The 19,589-nt window shown below is 34.8% G+C and overlaps 1 protein-coding gene across 1 annotated transcript in view; it reads left to right on the top strand.

Annotated features, from left to right (window-relative positions):
- VPS50 (VPS50 subunit of EARP/GARPII complex) overlaps positions 1–19,589 on the top strand; it is a 124,030-nt gene that overhangs the window by 16,307 nt on the left and 88,134 nt on the right. The window contains 7 exon segments of the mRNA XM_008686241.2: positions 2,341–2,463; positions 3,740–3,811; positions 5,802–5,855; positions 6,685–6,755; positions 7,437–7,554; positions 7,642–7,677; positions 8,907–8,989. Coding sequence (XP_008684463.2) covers positions 2,341–2,463; positions 3,740–3,811; positions 5,802–5,855; positions 6,685–6,755; positions 7,437–7,554; positions 7,642–7,677; positions 8,907–8,989 — 557 coding nt within the window.

Below are 19,589 nucleotides of genomic sequence, written 5' to 3'. Positions count from 1 at the left end.
TTCTTGAAATTATACGGGTTTGTCTGCTGTCTGTGATATATTTGCTTAGTTCTCCAAGAAGAAATGGCACTTGACCTTTTATATACATATACAGATTGTACTCTTTTTACAGATTCATTACATTTGTGAAATGTAGACTTGCGAGATATTTATAAATGAAATAATGTTTTCCCTTTGACATTCTTAATAACTTTGGATATTTGTTTCACTGTGTGTGTGTGTGTGTGTGTGTGTGTGTGTGTGTCCTTTACAGGTGAAAAAAATGAGGCACAGAGAGACTAAATTGCCCAAGTTAATACCAGAGTCACAACTAAAACCTAAGGGTTTTAGATGAATTAATTAGGTAGTGTATGGAGAACCTCAGCATGGAGTTATATGTCATTGGCATTTCTATATTTAAGATGAAAGTGTTCATTTATTGCAGTCTATTTGAATTTTTTTGCTTGATTTCGTACTTGCTATTTTCAATCTTAGCAATTTTTATGATCATTCTTTTTCTTTTTTTTTTTTTGGAATGGTACCGACTATATTTGTTTGTTAGTGGTGCTGTGAAATTCCTAGGGAGGCAGCATTGCCATATCCTCACCTGGGTCTTTTTCCCTGCCTCAGCTCGCAGCATCTGAAGCTGGTGTTTCAAATGCCTGTGGACTCTTAGGGAGATTGCCAGGAATTTCTGATCTCGTTTTCCATTTCATGTCTCACTCATTTCAGATTTTATTAAATGCTTGGAGGTTGCCCATGAGTAGTCAAGTTGGAAACCTTTCTGTAAGTGGTGTGGTTTTAACCCAAGTCTGTTTCTTAGTGTCATCGTCCAGGGTGCAGTGCAGATTAGTCTGTTTGTTGTCGATAACCACCCCCCCTACACACACACACACACACACAGAGAGAGAGGAACACAGCTCCCACTGTTAGGACACTGGATTTCTTACTTTACTCATAGTATTTGATTGCATGCTAAATCACTGATGACTGTATATTTGATCCCCCCCCTTTTTTTTGGTTAATATATTTTATTAGTCGAGTTTGGTAGAGAAGAGGCATTTTCTTTCCCATGCACTTTCAATTATGTAGATTTGATTTTTGTATGACTTTGCCTTCTCTTTTAAATTTATTGGAATTTTAAATATAAACAACTATTCTCTTTTCAGATTTATTGCTCTAATATTTTCTTTTAGCTTGAATCTAAGAGGAGATAATTTTATAATTAATAATTTTACATATTTAAATTATAAATTAAAGTCTAAAAGATCTATAAGCTAGGTTCTTTTTTATAAATGGAATCTATGCCCTGCAATAAAATAATCTGGAGTATTTCTATTTGGAAAACAATATTCTCTAATTGACATTATAATTTCTATGTATTTAATTAATGATGATTTATTAAAGATTCTTGTTACTATTTTAATGACTATAAAATTATTTTAAATATGAGTTTCTTTTGTGTTCTTAAATGTATTTGAGATTAATATGAATAAAAAAAAGGACTAAATTGTTATATGTCTCTAATAATGTGTTGATTAATTAGTATGGCAGAGAGTGGCTGTCTGAATTAATGAAATTTCCCAGTTAACTAAAGGTTTATCCAATTATGCAGTGAAATTGTATAAGATAAGAATGCTGACATGAGGGGTAGGGATTTGTCTGTCAAGTTCTTTTTAGTTGTATAAATCTATAGAAGTTCCATTCTGTATCATTAGAAAGAAAGTGTTTCATCAAATACAGAGCTTTAGATTCATAATTAGATCATTAATTGCATTATCAGCACACTTTGAAGGAAGCCTCATAGGATTACAGAGCTAAACTTGTGAATCTTTTCTGGAGCCAGTGTTTCTTAGCTGAGCAGTGAGATTTCCAGCTCAAGGAAGGATGTCTTTCTGCTCAGGGTTTTAATGCTGATTGTGACCTGCAAGTCATTGAGATATTCCCTGGTTATCTGTGCTGAGACAGATTTTAGAATGTTAAATGATGGAAAAAATATATATATATAGTATGTATGTATGATAGATACTACATAGTCACTTTGGTTTTTCCTTTTGTTAAACATCTAAGTTCTTTCACCTACCAGTTGGCACACACACAACTGAATTGAAAATAAAATCTGAATCTTCAAACTGGCCAGTTGTTTTTTTTTTTCTCCAATAGATGAGTAGTTTTTAGTATCTTAGTGTTTTAGTAGTCCTAATTTTCCATGAACCCTCCTGTTTTCTGTCAGTTTATCTCCTTGCTTGGAACAATTCCCAAGAGATTTGTGACTGTTAAGACAGATGATTGTTTATATCCATGCAGGTAGAATTATAACCAGTACAAGTACTCTAACTGCGATTTTTTTTTTTCTTAAAGGAGGAATTTCGAGAACTTCGAGAGCAGCCTAGTGACCCTCAAGCTGAACAAGAACTAATTAATAGTATTGAACAAGTATATTTTTCTACGGACTCATTTGATATTGTTAAATATGAGCTGGAGGTAAAACAAAATTCATTAAAACCATTTAAACCCTATCTTGTTCAGTGACTGAATTGGTGGATGAGATTTGAATGCTTTTTTAGGGGTGTTCATCTGTCCTTCCTTCCTTCCTTCCTTCCTTCCTTCCTTCCTTCCTTCCTTCATACCAGGACTGGTTTATGATGACCACATTGTGATTTACTGAACTATCCACATTGTTTAATGATGAAATTATTTTTAAAAATGTAAAATTAAGTGCAGCTGTAGAATATTGGTCCAGGAAACATTTCTATATTTTTGGTTTTTAACTGCTAGCATACAATATGTTGGTGTGCTGCCTCTATCTTATTTTATTTTGTCAAAATATGTTTAGAGAGGGGCGCCTGGGTGGCACGGCGGTTAAGCGTCTGCCTTCGGCTCAGGGCGTGATCCCGGCGTTCTGGGATCGAGCCCCACATCGGGCTCCTCTGCTATGAGCCTGCTTCTTCCTCTCCCACTCCCCCTGCTTGTGTTCCCTCTCTCGCTGGCTGTCTCTATCTCTGTCAAATAAATAAATAAATTCTTTAAAAAAAATATATATATGTTTAGAGAAACTTCAAGACTTTTAATCATGAATGTGTCTTTACATAATTGTTTAGCCATGTAAAGACCTCTATGCCATGATGTTTATAATGTTGGCATTTTAAATTTTAAATTTATGGGAAATTCAAAAAAGAATAGTAAAATCTGGTTTTAGAGGAAACCAAATACAGTATGCATACATACTTTATATGCACTGTGTACACAGTCAGCCCCTGCTCGTTTTGAGTTTCATCAATCCATTGACTGAAACTTGGAGTTTCTAGTATACACAGTGGTATGCATTTTTGTTAGTTTTCTATCTTCTGAAAGCTGATGTGGAATCTAGAATGTACTCCAGCAACTGTTACTATCACACTGTAGCGATTAGTTACTATTCCTAGTATTTCAGAGGGGAAATATGTTTTGAGTTCTGTGGTAGAAAAGTAGGGATATACCTGTGGCTGGTAAAGGGGGAGGTTAGGATGTGGGACTTTCTCCTGTTCTCCTGTCCTATATCGCTGGGTGAGGGATGGAACTTGAGCCCCAGAGGGTTGGGCAACAAACATGTGGAAGCTTTTGTGTCTGAAGTCTAGTGGGGAAAGTGGGGAGGCCAAGAGGAGTGGGTGGGAATGGGTGAGACTATTTTACATGCACAGAGTATAGTAAGTCAGAGTTATGCAGGTAAATGAAACCAAATTAAACTATTTTTTATTCTTTATTTATGGGTATTTTTTAGAAGCTCCCTCCTGTTCTCAATTTGCAAGAATTAGAGGAGTACAGAGACAAACTGAAACAACAGCAAGCTGCAGTAAGTAAAAAACACCTTCCTTTCTGATACAACTAAATGAAACAGCAGGAAGGTGTAATGTTTGCAGATTTTATGTTTTAACTTAACATGTTAAACAAATATTATTTAACATGACTCAGACTCAATGATACATTTATTTAAAAATTTAATGCCTATTCAGTTTCCCTCACATTACCTTGATATAGATTTGCTTCTAGAACTGAGGGGTTTTTCCTCTGGAATCCTGAATGTGGTCAAAGATTTTTGAACTTTTTTTTAGATTGCTAAGTATTTTTAGGCTCCTTGTCACTTCCCTACTATAATTTCTTACCTCATAATAAAGGCCCCCACTTCTAGTTGAAATAGGTCCAATGAGAAAAGAGAGCTAAGATTCAGAATGTTACAGTTGTAGTCACTGATTAATTGTCTGGCATTGGACAAGTCACTTAGCCTTGCTAAATCTGTGAAGTGACGGGTTAGGCTTGCATTTTCTCGGATGCTGTAAAATTCTGTGATTCTGTGATTTTCCTTGCACTAGGCTGAGCTCCTTTAATAAAACTCAGATTATACTGTAGAAGATTAAATAATGTTAGTACGGGATCTTGTTAATTTTTTTAATACTAGAGGAGCAGTAGTAATTTATCTGTTTGAATTTAAGATGTGATTTTTAATAATACATCTGACAAATAAAGGAAGCTGTACTTCTCCTTCTTTTGTACTACACTCCGAAGTCTCAGTGGGTGCTGGGATCTCCCTGGGGGTAGCAGCAGTGGTGTGGGGAAGGGACTTGGCCAGTTGAGGGCTGTGTGGTAAAAGTATATTGTGCTTTTGGAGAACTAGATTCCAGTGGATGGTGACGTCTTTTGCCTTCTGTTGGTTTCAGCATGTTTAGATATGTACATATCTGTCTCTGTGCTTGATGTGGTAGTATTCTTTAGGGAATGAGCCCCATGACAGGGGCCAGATAGCACAGTGACCTTTGGAATTTGGAACACCTGGGCTTGAATCCGGCGTTGCTGTGGGGGCTGTGGATCAGTTACTACTATATTTAAGGTCTTTCATCTGGAAAATGAACCCATTTTTATAGATTGTTATGAGTACTAATTGAGATAATGTAGGGAAAGCACTTAGTACACTGCCTGACACAGTGCAAACTAACAACTATATTGTCTATTTTAAACTATTTTAAAAACGCAGTTTGATAAAATTAGGTCGGTTTCTGTCTATATATAAATTCCTATCTATACAAATTCAGAGGAGTTAAGAAAATATAGAAGGATTAATGCAGTAGTTGAATGTGTGTGTAATGCTTTGTTCTCAGTTGTTTGGGGAAGGGGAAGGGAAACTGAACTAATTGAGTTTTTGGAGCAGAAATTCACTAAATGCTTTGAATGTGTCATGCTCCATGGTACCTGTAGGGTAGTCTAGCCAGGTGCCCCTGAAACTGAAATGAGAGCTTCATATTCCAAATCGTTATAATTCTTACTTACACTAACATTTTTCATGGAATTGACCAAGGAAACCTTAGGTATGTTCATAACATTCCAAAAAAAGTCCCCCAAAAAACACGTTTTCAAGTTTTCAGAAGTAGAGGACCAAATTACTCTTTGTCTTTTTGTGTGGTACAAAGTTTCTAAAGGGTACAGGATGTTCTCTGTTTCCCAGATACTGTGTCCATAAATTCAACTGATTATTTATCTTACAAGTTCACATTTTGTAAAAGCAAATCTTACACCCTTAAGATCTCACACCTTGTGCATGCTGGCAATCAGATGATTCTCCTATTATTAACAGTCATAATGACCATTTATTGAGTTTCTATTAAGGACCAAGTATTATGCTGTCTGTTGTATCTCTTTTATTAATTTCATAGCCCAGAGCATGCCAATATCTGCTGTAGAAGTTATTCGGAAGACCTAGGAATATTCTTACAAAAATTTACAATGTAAAATGGAACAGGAAGTATGCGGCTTTTTCTTTTACTTCCTTTGTTTGATTGCATGTTTTATAGGTCTCTAAAAAAGTAGCAGATTTAATCCTTGAAAAACAGCCTGCTTATGTAAAGGTAGGGTGATATTTGTTATTTTTAATAGGAAAATTTAAAAAATGCCTAAGTGACTTATACTTGAAACTGTTGAAGTAATTTATTCTCTTGTCTGTAGTTCTATAGCAACGTATTGACTCTATTTGGGGTGTGGGGGGGGCTATATATGTATGTTTTTTTCTCTCATTTGGGGGAATTTACCAAACTGATGAAGTGAGTTTTGTAATTGATTTTAAAGTAATCTCTTCGGTTTTTCCAAACTTTAGAAGACTCAGTGAAAATTCCTTCTGTGTACTTTGTAACATGTATATCATTAATAATGACTGCTCAATAGCAGTGTAACAGTCTGTCTTTAAATATAATAAAATTAGAATCTTATAACTGAATCTGTCTTTGAATCAGAAAATCAGAGACTCCAAAATCCATTGAAATACCTACCAGTGTTCAAATGAAGACATTTGTTGTCAAAGCGTCTTAGCAAACAGAAATCATACTTGTCATATCCTTGATTATCTTCTGAAGTTCTGTTGGGTAGAGACATTTCAATGGATGTATTATTAGTATTTGTTTATGCCTGTATAAAACAGGTTGGATCTAGATTTCCTTATAAGCAATCCTGACTAAATATTTTATCTTATGTCATTGTGAAAATCATTTGAAAGTTGACATTTTAAATCATTTTGTGAAAGATATACCAACAGTTTTCAATTTTAGCTATCTTTGCTGCTACTTTGTTTTCCAAGAAGGCTTTTCTTTGAAACCCACTAAAGTTTTTTTTAGAGTATCATATGAAGAATAAAGAAAAATAAAATGCCTCCTCCACAATAACCTATACCTGATTTTTCCATAGGAACTTGAAAGAGTTACCTCATTACAGACGGGTCTTCAGTTAGCTGCTGTTATCTGCACAAATGGGAGGAGGTATTGCATTTGATAAATATTTTGTTTTTTAAGCTGGAAAATATTTCAAGAAAAATTGTGAAACTGTCATTGATAATTGATTTTTTTATTATGACTATGGTTTCTAGAATACTGTTCATTAACTGAATATATATTATCTAAAAACTGCGCTAAGAAAGTATGTGTGAAATGAAATATCTGTAAATCTCATTATGGCTTTAACATATGACTGTTTTTATATTGTTTAGATTAGTTCTTCTCAAACTATAAGGATCAGTTTTTTTTCTTTTTTAATTTCCAACTTACAACAGACTATTTTTGTAAAATGCAGTAAAAACAAAATACTAAGAAAATAACCAAGGGCATAGTGAATATAGTCTCAATTTTTTTTGTTATTAATTCATCAAACTTAAAAGTATTATGTCAATTTTTGCTCTAAGTGGTTTTTTTTAATACTTATTCTCCATTTCTGTACTTTTCTTGTAATGGATCAGTAACAGTTTGAGGACTGGCACCAGTCCACCCACCATGCTTTGAGTAATGCTGGTTGAGATTGAGCCGTTGAATAAATTTGTCAAGTAGTAGTCACAATTCCTGTTTTTAAGAGTAATTGAGGGTACCACCTCGTCAGTTGCCTAATTGTTCTGTGAATAGTGTTCTTAATATAATAGAAAAATTTAAGTATTCTTTTTTTTTTTGCAGACACTTGAATATTGCCAAGGAAGGTTTTACTCAAGCTAGTTTAGGCCTTCTTGCAAATCAAAGGAAACGTCAGTTGCTGATTGGACTTCTGAAATCTCTGAGAACTATAAAAACATTGGTATATACAGGTTACTATTTAAAAATGAAGACTTAATTTTATGGTTGAAACAGATTTTACCTTTGATTTTTTTTTTTTTTTTTCCAGCAAAGAACAGATGTGCGCTTAAGTGAAATGCTGGAGGTAAGTAAACAAAGTTTGGAAATTTGGTGATCCTGATACTATTAAATAGAAAAATTATAGTGGAAAACATTCAGATGTGCATTTCTTTCAAATTGCTACCTGGTATAAAGAACATTTTTAGACATGTAAAGGTACTTGCTCTAGAGCATTTTTCTATTGACATATTTCATTTAGAAAAATTTATTTGGGGAAATGTTTACCTTGTAGCAATGTGGGAATGTTAACTTCAGTATGTTGATTGTATTTGCACCCAAATAGCAATAAAATTATCTTTTGTATAAAACATGTAGGAATAATTTAAGGAATATGTCATATTTGAGTTTTGTTTACTATTTCATATATTAATTGGTTTTCTGAGTGAGCTGTTTTCTCTTTGATGCTTTGTTAGCATTCTCTTTGTTAGACATTTGTTACTGCCTACTTGTTTTATAAAGCATAATGTAATGTGCGTGTTTCCCATAATACTTGAGGTCCTTCAGGTAGGTACTTTGTCATTATTTTAGCATCCCCTGGTTTGAAGTACACCTATCCAATATAGAGATGAGCATAGGAAAATTTTTTTATGGTTTTCAGTAATCACCATGTGACTTCTAAACTTAGATTTGAGAAATGCATATGAAAATTTCATTTGGCATTAAATTACTGTTTAGATGATAAAAACATTCCAAGGCTATTAACGAATGTTTCACTTTCTCCCATCCAAGTACTAACCAGGCCCGACCCTGCTTAGCTTCCAAGATCAGTTGAGATCGGGCGCATTCAGGGTGGTATGGCCATAGACTGAATATTTCACTTTCTAACAACTTTATTTGTTTTAAAATATTTATTGATATCTCGGTGGTAGAACCCTTGAGTGTTGATTACAAGTGGAATTCATACTGGTTTGGAACATTTTATATAAACATTAGAAAGAAGATATATTAACAGTTAAAGAACACCTTCCCTGTGAAGCAGCTTAGTATTTTGTGTAGGCTTTATCCACACGTGATGGTCTTACAGGGCCGTTACTGTGTATACAAGGGAAAACTATTTTTTCTATGCATACGTTTTAGGCTTGGAGCTAGTGGTCTCTTTATATTTTATTAATTATCATTGATATTCTAATCCTTAAGAGGAATTAAAATTTTCTGGTTCTGTAACTTTTGGATGGAGAATGAACAGAGATTTCTTTTTTTCAGGGACTTTAGGAAAAATGTTTCCTTTTTAATGACTTTTGTTGTTATCTTAAGGAGGAAGACTATCCAGGAGCTATTCAGTTGTGCCTGGAATGTCAGAAAGCCGCCAGCACTTTTAAACATTACAGTTGCATAAGGTAAGGTAATATAAAAATTTTAAAGCTGACTCTGTTGTCAGTTTTTAACATATGAGCTGTGTAACATACAATGTTAACAAACATTGAAAATTAATATTAAGTGCTATGTTCTAGTTTAACATTCTTGTTCATAAACGGGCAGTACAATGAAATTAGAAATAATAATTCTTAAGGTGTGAGAGATCAGATACTTTTTAATCCTACCCCTTCTTTTCACCTCGTTGAAACTTTTTTTTTCATATTCTTTCCAATTTATAGAGTAGTAGAGAAGAATAAATTTATCTGTTTATGTTTCTCTTGCATCCCTTGGGAATTTTTCTTCCTTAACTTTCCCCGGCTTATAAATATTGAGAATGTTACTGCAGTTTGCTTTTCAGATCCAGACAGTTCAAGTGTTTGGCTCTTCCTGATAAGAATTATTTTGGAAAATTTAAGTGTGATTTAATTTTATGTAATAATCATCTCTGTCATATTTAAGTGATTATGTATTTGATGTGTTACATCTTTCATTTGTAGTTATTTATAAAATGTACAGTGTAAAAATGGCCATTACAGCCTTTGCTATTAGTTCTACTTTATTAATGGGTTTTTGGTCTGCTTAAAATGAAGGTTTTGCATTACTGGTGGCAGTCCCTTGGGGAGGCTCAATCCCCAGGTATAATTTCCATCATTCCTCTAAAACCATCTCAGGTAAACATACAATCTAAGTAAAATCGTGTGCTTGCCAAGCAAACCCAGTTTCAAATTAAATTCATACCTATCCTAGAACATAGCCGCTCAGTCTGTCCTGTATGGAAATTCTGGCAGTCAGTAAGCATGATGCACCCATGGTGTAGATGTCGATTGTTAGTATCTGAAAAATAAAAGGATTAGGAAGGACCAAAACATTAATGCAGATTTAATTAATTTTTTTTCTTTTAATATACTCCCACATCACGGGTCTCTACAGGATGTACGATAAGAGCTAGCTATTTTCCCACTAGAGATGCTATTTAATATTTATGGTATTTTTTTCTTTAGGATCGTGCATACTGAATCAACATACTTTTTATTTGATTAGGAAATGTGTAGTTGGGTAGTTCCAGGGATATTTTGTTTTGATCCATTGTGACACTGATTAACTGTCAGTATTAAAGACTTGATTAAGTTATTTAGATTTTTTTAATTGAGTAAATAGAGAATTAGCTCTAATATGTTGAATGTATTTGAAAATCTCTAACAGGGGCCTTCTGGGTCCTGAAGAGACCTAGCACACATTTAGTTTGTTTTGTGGTGCTAAATCAGTTATCATGAGAACAGCTTATATATGATTGGGTGAACATAATTCAGGCAGTTGTACATTACTGAGTGTGTGTTATATGCCAGGTGCGTTGCTTTAGAATTGGCTGAATAGTGTTGGACTATGCATAATGTAATCATTATAATTCTGGTTTTCTAGATTATGTAGGTAATCTATCAAGAAGGGCTTGGATTGAAGAAGGCAGAGTGAGTTGGTGGGATGGGGTCTTAGGGAGATGGGTGTTGAGCATACAAGGGAAGCATTGGGATCTAACTCTCCTTCGGGGTCAACATTAAGGAGGACTTGAAGGAGGGGCATAGGAGTTAGCTATGACAAGGTATGAGGGTTGTGGATAGGAGATTATGGGTTATCATGATGGATGAAGTCTCTTTTGCAGAGATAACAGGCAAAATGAAGACTGAAAGTATCTATCCATTGGATTTATAGCAAAGAAATCATAGCTGACTTTGTTGGGACAGGTTTGCTTGAAGCATAAGTATAGGATGAGGAAATTTTATAAAGAGGGGAGATGTGAAATTGAGGGGGAAATTTGCATATTTGAAAACCTATGGGAAAGTGAGAGTTTGAAAATAAAATAGAGGACATAATATTATGCTAAGGCTTTGTAGGGATTATAGTAGAGTTGACTTTGAAAAGGTCACCTTCTATTGTAATAGGAAAGAATGGATGTGGAAATTTGGTGGCAGGAATTTGAGGTAGCAGGTGACATATATTGGCACTTAGTTTTCTCTCAATAATTAAGAATTTGGGCTGTGCTAAAGTATCTACTTGATGAGAGTTAACTATACAAAATGTTTTTTAAAGGAATTTTTATTTGGGCTTCTTAAAGTTAGTGTGAATTAGCTTCTGAGTACTTTCTCATTAAGATATTTCGGGGCGCCTGGATGGCACAGCAGTTAAGCGTCTGCCTTCGGCTCAGGGCGTGATCCCGGCGTTATGGGATCGAGCCCCACATCAGGCTCCTCCGCTATGAGCCTGCTTCTTCCTCTCCCACTCCCCCTGCTTGTGTTCCCTCTCTCGCTGGCTGTCTATCTCTGTCAAATAAATAAATAAAATCTTTTTAAAAAAAAAAAGATATTTAAGTGATATGTGGTGGAGAAGCTGTGACTACAGTTATCTGACCTGGTGAAAAGATTGAAATTGAAAAAATCTATAATGGCGACTTAGAATAATAATTGCTTTATTTTAGGGAGTGCATCATATAAGAGGCATGCTGTGTTTACACATGTGAATTGTACATGTAATAAAAAGAAAAGTTTGTCTTATCCTCTGAAAATAGGTAAAAATACATGCACAAATATATTAAAATGTCCCAAGGAATTAATTTTACCTTTGGCTTGGCAGGACCTCTGTTAGAGTTGTGTTTCTAACTTGGTGATGTAGCGACAATGTCAGCGTGGCTCAGAGAGCTTTGCTATTAGTTGGAATTGTTTGATGGCGATGCCAAGTCTTCCACCGGAATTCTTCCTCACATACCAGCATTTTTTGCTCTGCTGACCACCATTCATCCTGCTTAACCCAAACCCCCTTTCCCTTTTTTTACACTTTTGTTCCTACTTGGGACAGCATGTGAAATTTGCTTACTTCCTGTAGATAATGGGATATGAGATACAGTGATAGAGGTAGTTGACGTGTAGGTGAGGTTGAGTCCACAAAAATGAAAGGAATTTTATTCTATCTTCCTTTTTTGTTTTTATTAATTGGATGTACCTTTTTTATTTTGTGCATTTATTTTCCTTTCTTTTGCTCATTTTCCTCTGGTCTTCTAAATATAGTACTCTACCTGTTCTTGAGCTCTCTGGTTGGGACTGTTCAGACATGATTTGTCAACACTTTAAAAATTCATTTAATTTATCTGGAGCTGTGGAATTTAACGAAAGGCAGATTTAATCTTTGCTTGGACCTGAGTGAATCAGAGTGAAAAATCATTTGACATTCTGGTAATCTTAGGAATAGTAATTAATTTCCAACTGTTTATACTCTCATTTTCTTTAACATTTAAATGTATTTTCATTTCTGTTGATGATTGGAGAATCTTGAAGTACATTCCCTTTAGAAATGTCCATAAGAGGACAGCATGTGATGCAGAGCATTTCTGGATTCTGATGTAATTTTTTTTAAATATACTTCAGGCAAGTTCATATGCACAATGTACGTGCTTGTCCATGTCTTAATTTTTCCTAGGTAGAGTGTATGTTCCTCTTTTCTTTGCTAGTCACAATTGCTCTTTTGTTGGAAATAAGGGTTTTGGCAGATGGCAGAGACCCTGTGGTCTTAGCAGTAGATTACATGGGGCAACTGAGGGCTGAGTCTTAAGATTCTGAAAGCATGAAAACAGAATTCATGTATTTGCTTCTGCACAAAGAGCCCTTGACTGTATTGTCTCAGGTTATATGACTGTGTAGTTTAATACATAAAGTACCAAGTAATAGGATGTCCCCAGTTGATTGAAAACTGAAAGAAAACTTGTACCCCTTCAATACCTTGTATTTTCCTTGAGATATGGTATGTTTCGACATCTTTAATAAAAGATAGAGTAGCACCAGTTTTGTTCACTTTTATAACTGACAGGGAACATTTTTACATTATTTGACATTTCTTGAGTTGATCGACAGAGTCATGTATTTGGGATTTACTGGGAATAGGAATCAGTGTGTTTACGTTAAAGTATGTCTGCGAATGAAGCATTTAATTTCTTTTTCACTTGAAATTTATCTAAATTAGTTTCAAGAAAAGTTATTTTTAAAAGTCAAAACTGCTTTATTGTTTTTTTATTTCATTTGAAAGAAACTACTTGAGGGAATCTGAGAGCATTCTGGATTATGCACTCAAAAGTTTGTATACCACTGGAACTAGAATATCTTTTTTGTGTACTATACTTTAGCATAGACACATGTATTTAATTTCTCATAATCTTCAAAATACCTTTCTTTCCCCCTCAGAATATGAACTTGGCAGTGGAATAAAGTTGTAGATTGTAGAACTTCTTTAAATCATAGAATAATGAACACAGGTTTTTGGTACAAATACAGCAATACTAGGGACTATGCTTCCCCTGTTGCCCTTGATTCCCTTCTAGCAAGATGTCATGCTCTGTCTTTGTCTAGGTTCATGCAAGGGGAACCTAGGTAGGAACACTGCCTGGGGTAGTGTTCAGGGCAGTGAGTGTTTTGGCTGGATTACCAGGCCAGCTACCTAGACCCATGAGTAGATCTGGAGTCCTTGTTGCTCAGTCTGTGTGGGCGGAGTTATTGACAGCATGGTATTCGCATACTGTCTGCAGTCCCTATCTTTTACTTTGATTTGTTTTCCTCAGTCTCCCTCCCCCATGCTGCACCATTTTGAAATAATGTAAAGTAAAATCTGATGGCAAAACATAATATTTAAACAAAGGTGTCTTAAACAAAAGGTGAAAGTTTCTTTCTGCCTTACCCACCATTCTCTTTCCTACTCCCTGGAATAAACCATTTTTATAGCTTATTAGTTTTTTTTTTTCCAGTAGATTTCATTGTAATTTAAAATACTGTGTTAAAATATCTTTTTCCTGATTCATCACTGTAGATAGTTGTTGATTCTCTGACTGTTTACTCCTCCTATGAAAATATCAATAAAAGATAGAATTTGGTATACTTTCTTTTACTTTTCTTCTCTGTCTTCCAGGATATGTTAGTGAAACTGTTATTTTTACTTGGTCAAGTTCGTAACATTTATATTCTTTTTGCAGCTATAATTAAATCTGTGTTTTCTCCATAGGTTACTTCTAGAAAAATTAACCTAATAGAAATTGTATTTACTGTGTAGTGATTATATAAATATTATCTGTAGGACTAAGTAGAGTTATTGAACTTATAAAAAATGAAAAGTAATCCTTTGTCTCTACATGAAAATCAAAATCCATTGGTGTTTTTTTTTATTTGTTGAACATTTTTCACCTTTTTTAGGTCCTACTCAACTGCTACCATTTCTATAATGTTTCTTTTTTTATATGTTCCTCTGTTTTGTTTTGTTATAGTTTTGTTACAGTTATCCCTTTGAGAATTTTTTCTAATATGGAATATGTGGGAAATCAATTTTCAGATTTTGAAATGATGTTGATTTAGTCCACACCCGTGATTGAAAGAAAATTATTTTTTTTTTAGAAAATGGAATGCATTGTTCAGTTGTCTTCTGGCCTTCTGTTTATAGGACAGGGTCAGATGCTGTTCTCATTCTCATAAATAATGCCTTTTTTTTTTTTTTTGAGAAACTTTAAAGATTTTTCTCTTTTTAATTGTTGTTCTAAAATTTCCTACAGTAGTTGTGTAGGAAAGTCATCTGTATCAGATTCTTTACTCCTAGATGATAAGACAAGAATGAAGTAGTATTTAATCCTTGTCTGCATGAGATGCTGTGTTACTTCTTATACCAAGAGCTTTTGAAATGTGTTTGTTCTCTAGGAGCTTATAATAACAGGCAGTTAACAGGCAGGACTGTGGGATAATATGCCAGTTAAGAACACAGAGTACATAAACAAAAGACCATCAGAAATGTTCATGCTGTGAATGGCTTGCTTCTTATACCCCTACAGGAATAGAAATATTGACATGCATAAGAATGTGAATAGAAGCTAGGCATTGTTCGCTTTGACAGCATTGACTGTACAGTAATTCTAAATTAGACTTTAATAAGGTTTTTTTCACTAAAGCTTCATATTTTAGCTTTTATAAATTGAATCATGATGGTGGTCATAGCGACAATGGTTGTGATAATATTTAACATTTTTTGGACTTTTCTGTGTGTCAAGCACTGTGCTAATCATTTCCCTTGCCTTTTCTTATTTGGTATTGACAGAACATTACACAGAGACATTATTATCATCTCTATTTTATAGATGAGGAAATGGATGCTTTGTAAAATAAGTGGCAGAGTCAGGATTTAAACTTCGGTCTCCTGGAATGCAGAGCTTGTTGCTCTTAACCACTACTACACTCTACTGTCGGATAATGTAATAACTGTTATATACAGCGGAAGCTCATGGCGAGGAGGCCGATTGTTATTCATCTGCTCCAGTAGCTGAGTTAATTGTATTTTTTTCCCTAAACCTGTTTCTACCAGTTGTGTTTGTTACTGTATTTATGTTGTTTAAGTAAATAATGAAACAGGTTTATGAAAGTAGGTGAGACAACTCATAAAAATTGGGGGACATAAGGGAACTAAATGTGATTTGGCATTTGAATTGTTTTGCATTTCTCTTTAAGTTCCTACCTTATCATAGAGAAACTGAAACTTGAAATTATTGACAATTTATGTATGATTTGGCTTATATAAAACCAAGAAGTTAAAGCTCCACTCAAATGAGAAGATTTTGGGTCTAAATCAGAAATGAGTAAATGAAGTACGGCTATACAATTGTACTTAAAACATTCAATATACATGTAAACAGACATGCACACACACACGTAAATATTTTCATTTTAACTTAGATCAGTTGACCAACTGAAAGGTCTGCTGAACTTAAGCACAGGGTGGGCAAACTTTGTCATTAAAGAGCCAGATAATAAATATTTTAAGCTTGTGGGCCATAAGGTCTCACTTGCAACTGTTCAGCTCTGCCCTTGTGGCCTGAAAGCAGCCGTAGATAATATGTGAATAAGTTCACGTGGCTGTGTTCCAATAAAACTTTATTTAGAAACATAGGCTGTTGGCTAAATTTGGCTCCTGGGCCTGATATTTGCTCTAGATTTAGAATTCATAATGTTTGGAGATGTTTTGAACATCTGTAGTATTCTTAGTAGTGGACTCTGATTTCTGAACAGAGTGAAGACAGAGTGGTTCTATTCTGAATAGAGTAGATTCACTGTGATCTTAGGAGTTCTTTCACAGTCTGTACATGGTTTGAAGGACCATGTGGACACTTCATGGTATCTCACCATTGTTGGTTTAGCTTCAAAGTATTTGAAAGTCAGGTTTGCTCTGAAGAATGTTAATAAACTCTGTGCCAGCTGTGACTAGATTGAAACCACTGGAATAGATCTCTGATCTAAGTACCTGGAATATCCAGGGTCAATGGACATAAAAGTATAAACTTGGAAGTATAAATTTTACTTAAGCTAATTTTATAAGTTTTAGCACTCTTCTGAATCATATACAAAGATGCAGTAATTGGGTAACTGATACTTAGCCTGTAATAGGATCTTGAAACTTAAGAGTGGGAGACAGCCTTTTGGATCTAGCACACTTCTGATGCCCGGGAATATTAAGAGACTTAAATCACGTGACTCATTAACAACAGACCAGGGAAAGAGCATTAAGATGCTAATTACCTCTGTACCATGTTGCTTTTCTGTATGGTCAAATTGTTACAAAATTCTGATTTATATGCAACCTTTCCAGGACTCATTTTATGAGCGTATATGTCCTAGATCAGCTATTTAAAAGAACAATATTAGTTATTTATGGATATGTTATATTTAATATTTTCTGTAGTGATGTTAAAAATGCCCTCCAGAATTGTTTGCTTGATTTTATTCAGCTTGCAGATAGCCTTTAATAGCTTTTAGCCTTGCATCTTAGAACTGGTAATTTTTTTTTTTTACCATAATGTAGCTTTTATTTATCCAAATGTTTATATGTAGATCCTTTTAGCATACTTTGATTAATTGACTGAAATGACTTGAATTCGTGTTTCTAAATGATGGCTAAAGATTTCTTTGAAGGCTGTACTGTTAATATATACACTCCTTACTCACATAATTGTTATATATGTATTTTCAGTTAGTACTAAATTATTGTCAAAATGCAGTTGTAGATTTCAAAAGCATTTTTTTTTTAGGAGGGAGAGAGAGGTGGGGGAGGGGCAGTGGGAGAAGGAGAGAGAGAATCTTAAGCAGGCTCCACACCCAGCATGGGGTCCGACACAGTGCTTGGTCTTACAACCTAGCCAGGATCAAGAGTCAGATGCTTAATCAACTGAGCCACCCAGGTGCCCTTTGAAAGCCAAAATGTTTGATTTATAGATATTATATTTAAAATATTATACATACTATTTACATTACTATGTTTACATTAACTCTTAACACATGGATCTAGAGTCATTTTAGTCATAAATAATAAAAGCAGTAAAACCATCCAGATTTGTGATAATTTTATAAACACTAAAGCCCGTTTTTTCCATTTGAGGAGTTGAAGAAATCATTACTCTCAACTGCGAATGAGCTTAAATGTATTTCTTTTTCCACCAAACTCAAAATACTACCTGTAAGAATATGCTTACCAGTTCTAACCTAGTTATCATTCCAGATATTCTTGCCTTTCTGTATCTGTATCTGTATCTTCAGCCTTAGGTGAACTTCTCAGTCCTATATGATAGAGGAGTGGAACTGCTTTAGTTCTGCTTATCTCTCTTTTCCTCTTGCTGAGGCACCTGTAGACCCAGAGTTCAATGCAGTTCTTTTTCTTCTAAAAGATGCTCCTTTCTCTTTTTCTATCTCTGAGTTTTATTTATTGAGGTAGAAAATAGGGGCTAAAGGAATGTGATGGGGAAATTTCACCCTTTTTCTTCGAATCACAAATTTGACCAGTGAGTCAGGCAGTGAGTTTAGTTAGTCCTGGGGAGTCCTGGAGAATAAGTCTCTGCTTAGGGGTACAGTCACAGATACTCGCTTCTATCATGTGGGATTCTAGAAACAGAGCATTGTGAAACTGAGCAGAACAGTCTACAGGGGAAGACTTCCCAGAAAAGATGACATTAGGATGGGCCTGGAAAGACGGATGGACATTTGTGAGTGAGAAAAGGAGAATGTATGTTCTAGTTCTCATGAACATTATATAGAAGAACAGAAGGTGTGAAGGTCTGGGGTTCTTAGGGGAATTGCCCGTAGTCCACATGACTAAAATGTAGGCACTGAAAAGTGAAGGGGAAGTTCATTTTTCATGTCATTGTTAAGAATTTTACACGCCATACTAATTTGGGACTTATCTTTGGTTTATTGGGGGAGCCACCAAAGATTTTAAAGCAGTGGATTAATATGAATTTATTTCTGCTTTAATTAGGAGCTGCAAACTCAGATGTTTGTGGAGATAGGCAGGTAACTTACACGAAGCTGCCAGATGTGAGATAGCAGGAAATGGTCAGGCCTACAGGACTGATCTGGCTTTTCCTGAAGCCTTTCACATAGAAGCTAGAGGAAAAACTGTGTCTGCCGGGTCAAACAGAATACTGAGACCCCTGCTCAGAACTATCCCTGAGAGCTTTTTGGAGGATGTTGTACAATGTTTGGTATATGGTAGGTTGATGGTGTTTGTCAAATAAATGGATGACGGATTGAAGGATGGGTGTGGGTGTTGTGTGCAGAGATCCATTAGGAGACCATTAAGATAATTCAAGCAAAAGGTGGTAATGCTTGAGTTAGGACACACAATTGAGAAAGGAGAAGCATAGGTGAGTATGAGAAATAACTGAAATGGTAAAATTGTCAGTATTCACTTCAGTTAACACAAGAAGAGAGGGAAGAATCAAAGATGACCTAGAGATTTCCAGCTTAGATTGAATGGGTGGTGGTGATATGAATCAAAAGAGAGAGAATGTGGGAGAAAGAACAATTGCAGGAGAAGATACTGATTTGAGGGTGAGGGGGTGGAGCTGAGGAACTTATTATTTCTAAGTACTAAGGTACTTATCATGACCATCATTTTTGGTGTATTATTTTGGGGCCTTTAAGTCTCATTTTCATTCATTCATTCATTCATTTATTGTTCTTCGAACAGAAGTTTTCCCAGAATTATTATTATTATTTATTTTTTTTTTTTAAGGAAAATCTCAGTCCTTCCTACAAGTATTCCCTTAACCCATGTCTGTGGCTGTGGATGTTTTTCAGGCGTAAGTCCTGGTTAGAGACCTTAATTTTTCCAATAAGATATCAACTCTGTATTGTTGATTGTCAAAGTACATAGTTTTGCTCACTCTCAGTTTTTACTAGAGTAATCTCCAGTTCTCAACTTTAATGAAAAGTGTGCTTATGACAAGTAGTATCTGTAGCAAATTGTCTAATTCCTCCATATGTTTGGACATTTATCCCTGAGACCATCAAAAAATGGGTACTTGTATTACTGGCTTTACTTTTCTGATACATTGCTTTATATCCATGTATCTATATCTGTATCTATATATATCTCATCACTCTGGTGTTATTTCCTCAGCTTGCATTAAAAATTTCTGTAAGAAGCAAATGCAGGGAATCCGTGACTCCATTATATATTTTGTAAGGCTATTGTCAAGACTGTTGTACCTTAGGAGATAAAAGGTCATTGTTCCCTTTTTCA

Source organism: Ursus maritimus, unplaced genomic scaffold (genome assembly GCF_017311325.1).
Source record: "Ursus maritimus isolate PB19 unplaced genomic scaffold, ASM1731132v1 scaffold_3, whole genome shotgun sequence".
NCBI classification, from domain to species: Eukaryota; Metazoa; Chordata; class Mammalia; order Carnivora; family Ursidae; genus Ursus; species Ursus maritimus.
Note: the sequence above shows the minus strand (reverse complement) of the source record. Positions and strands in the feature narration are given on the sequence as shown.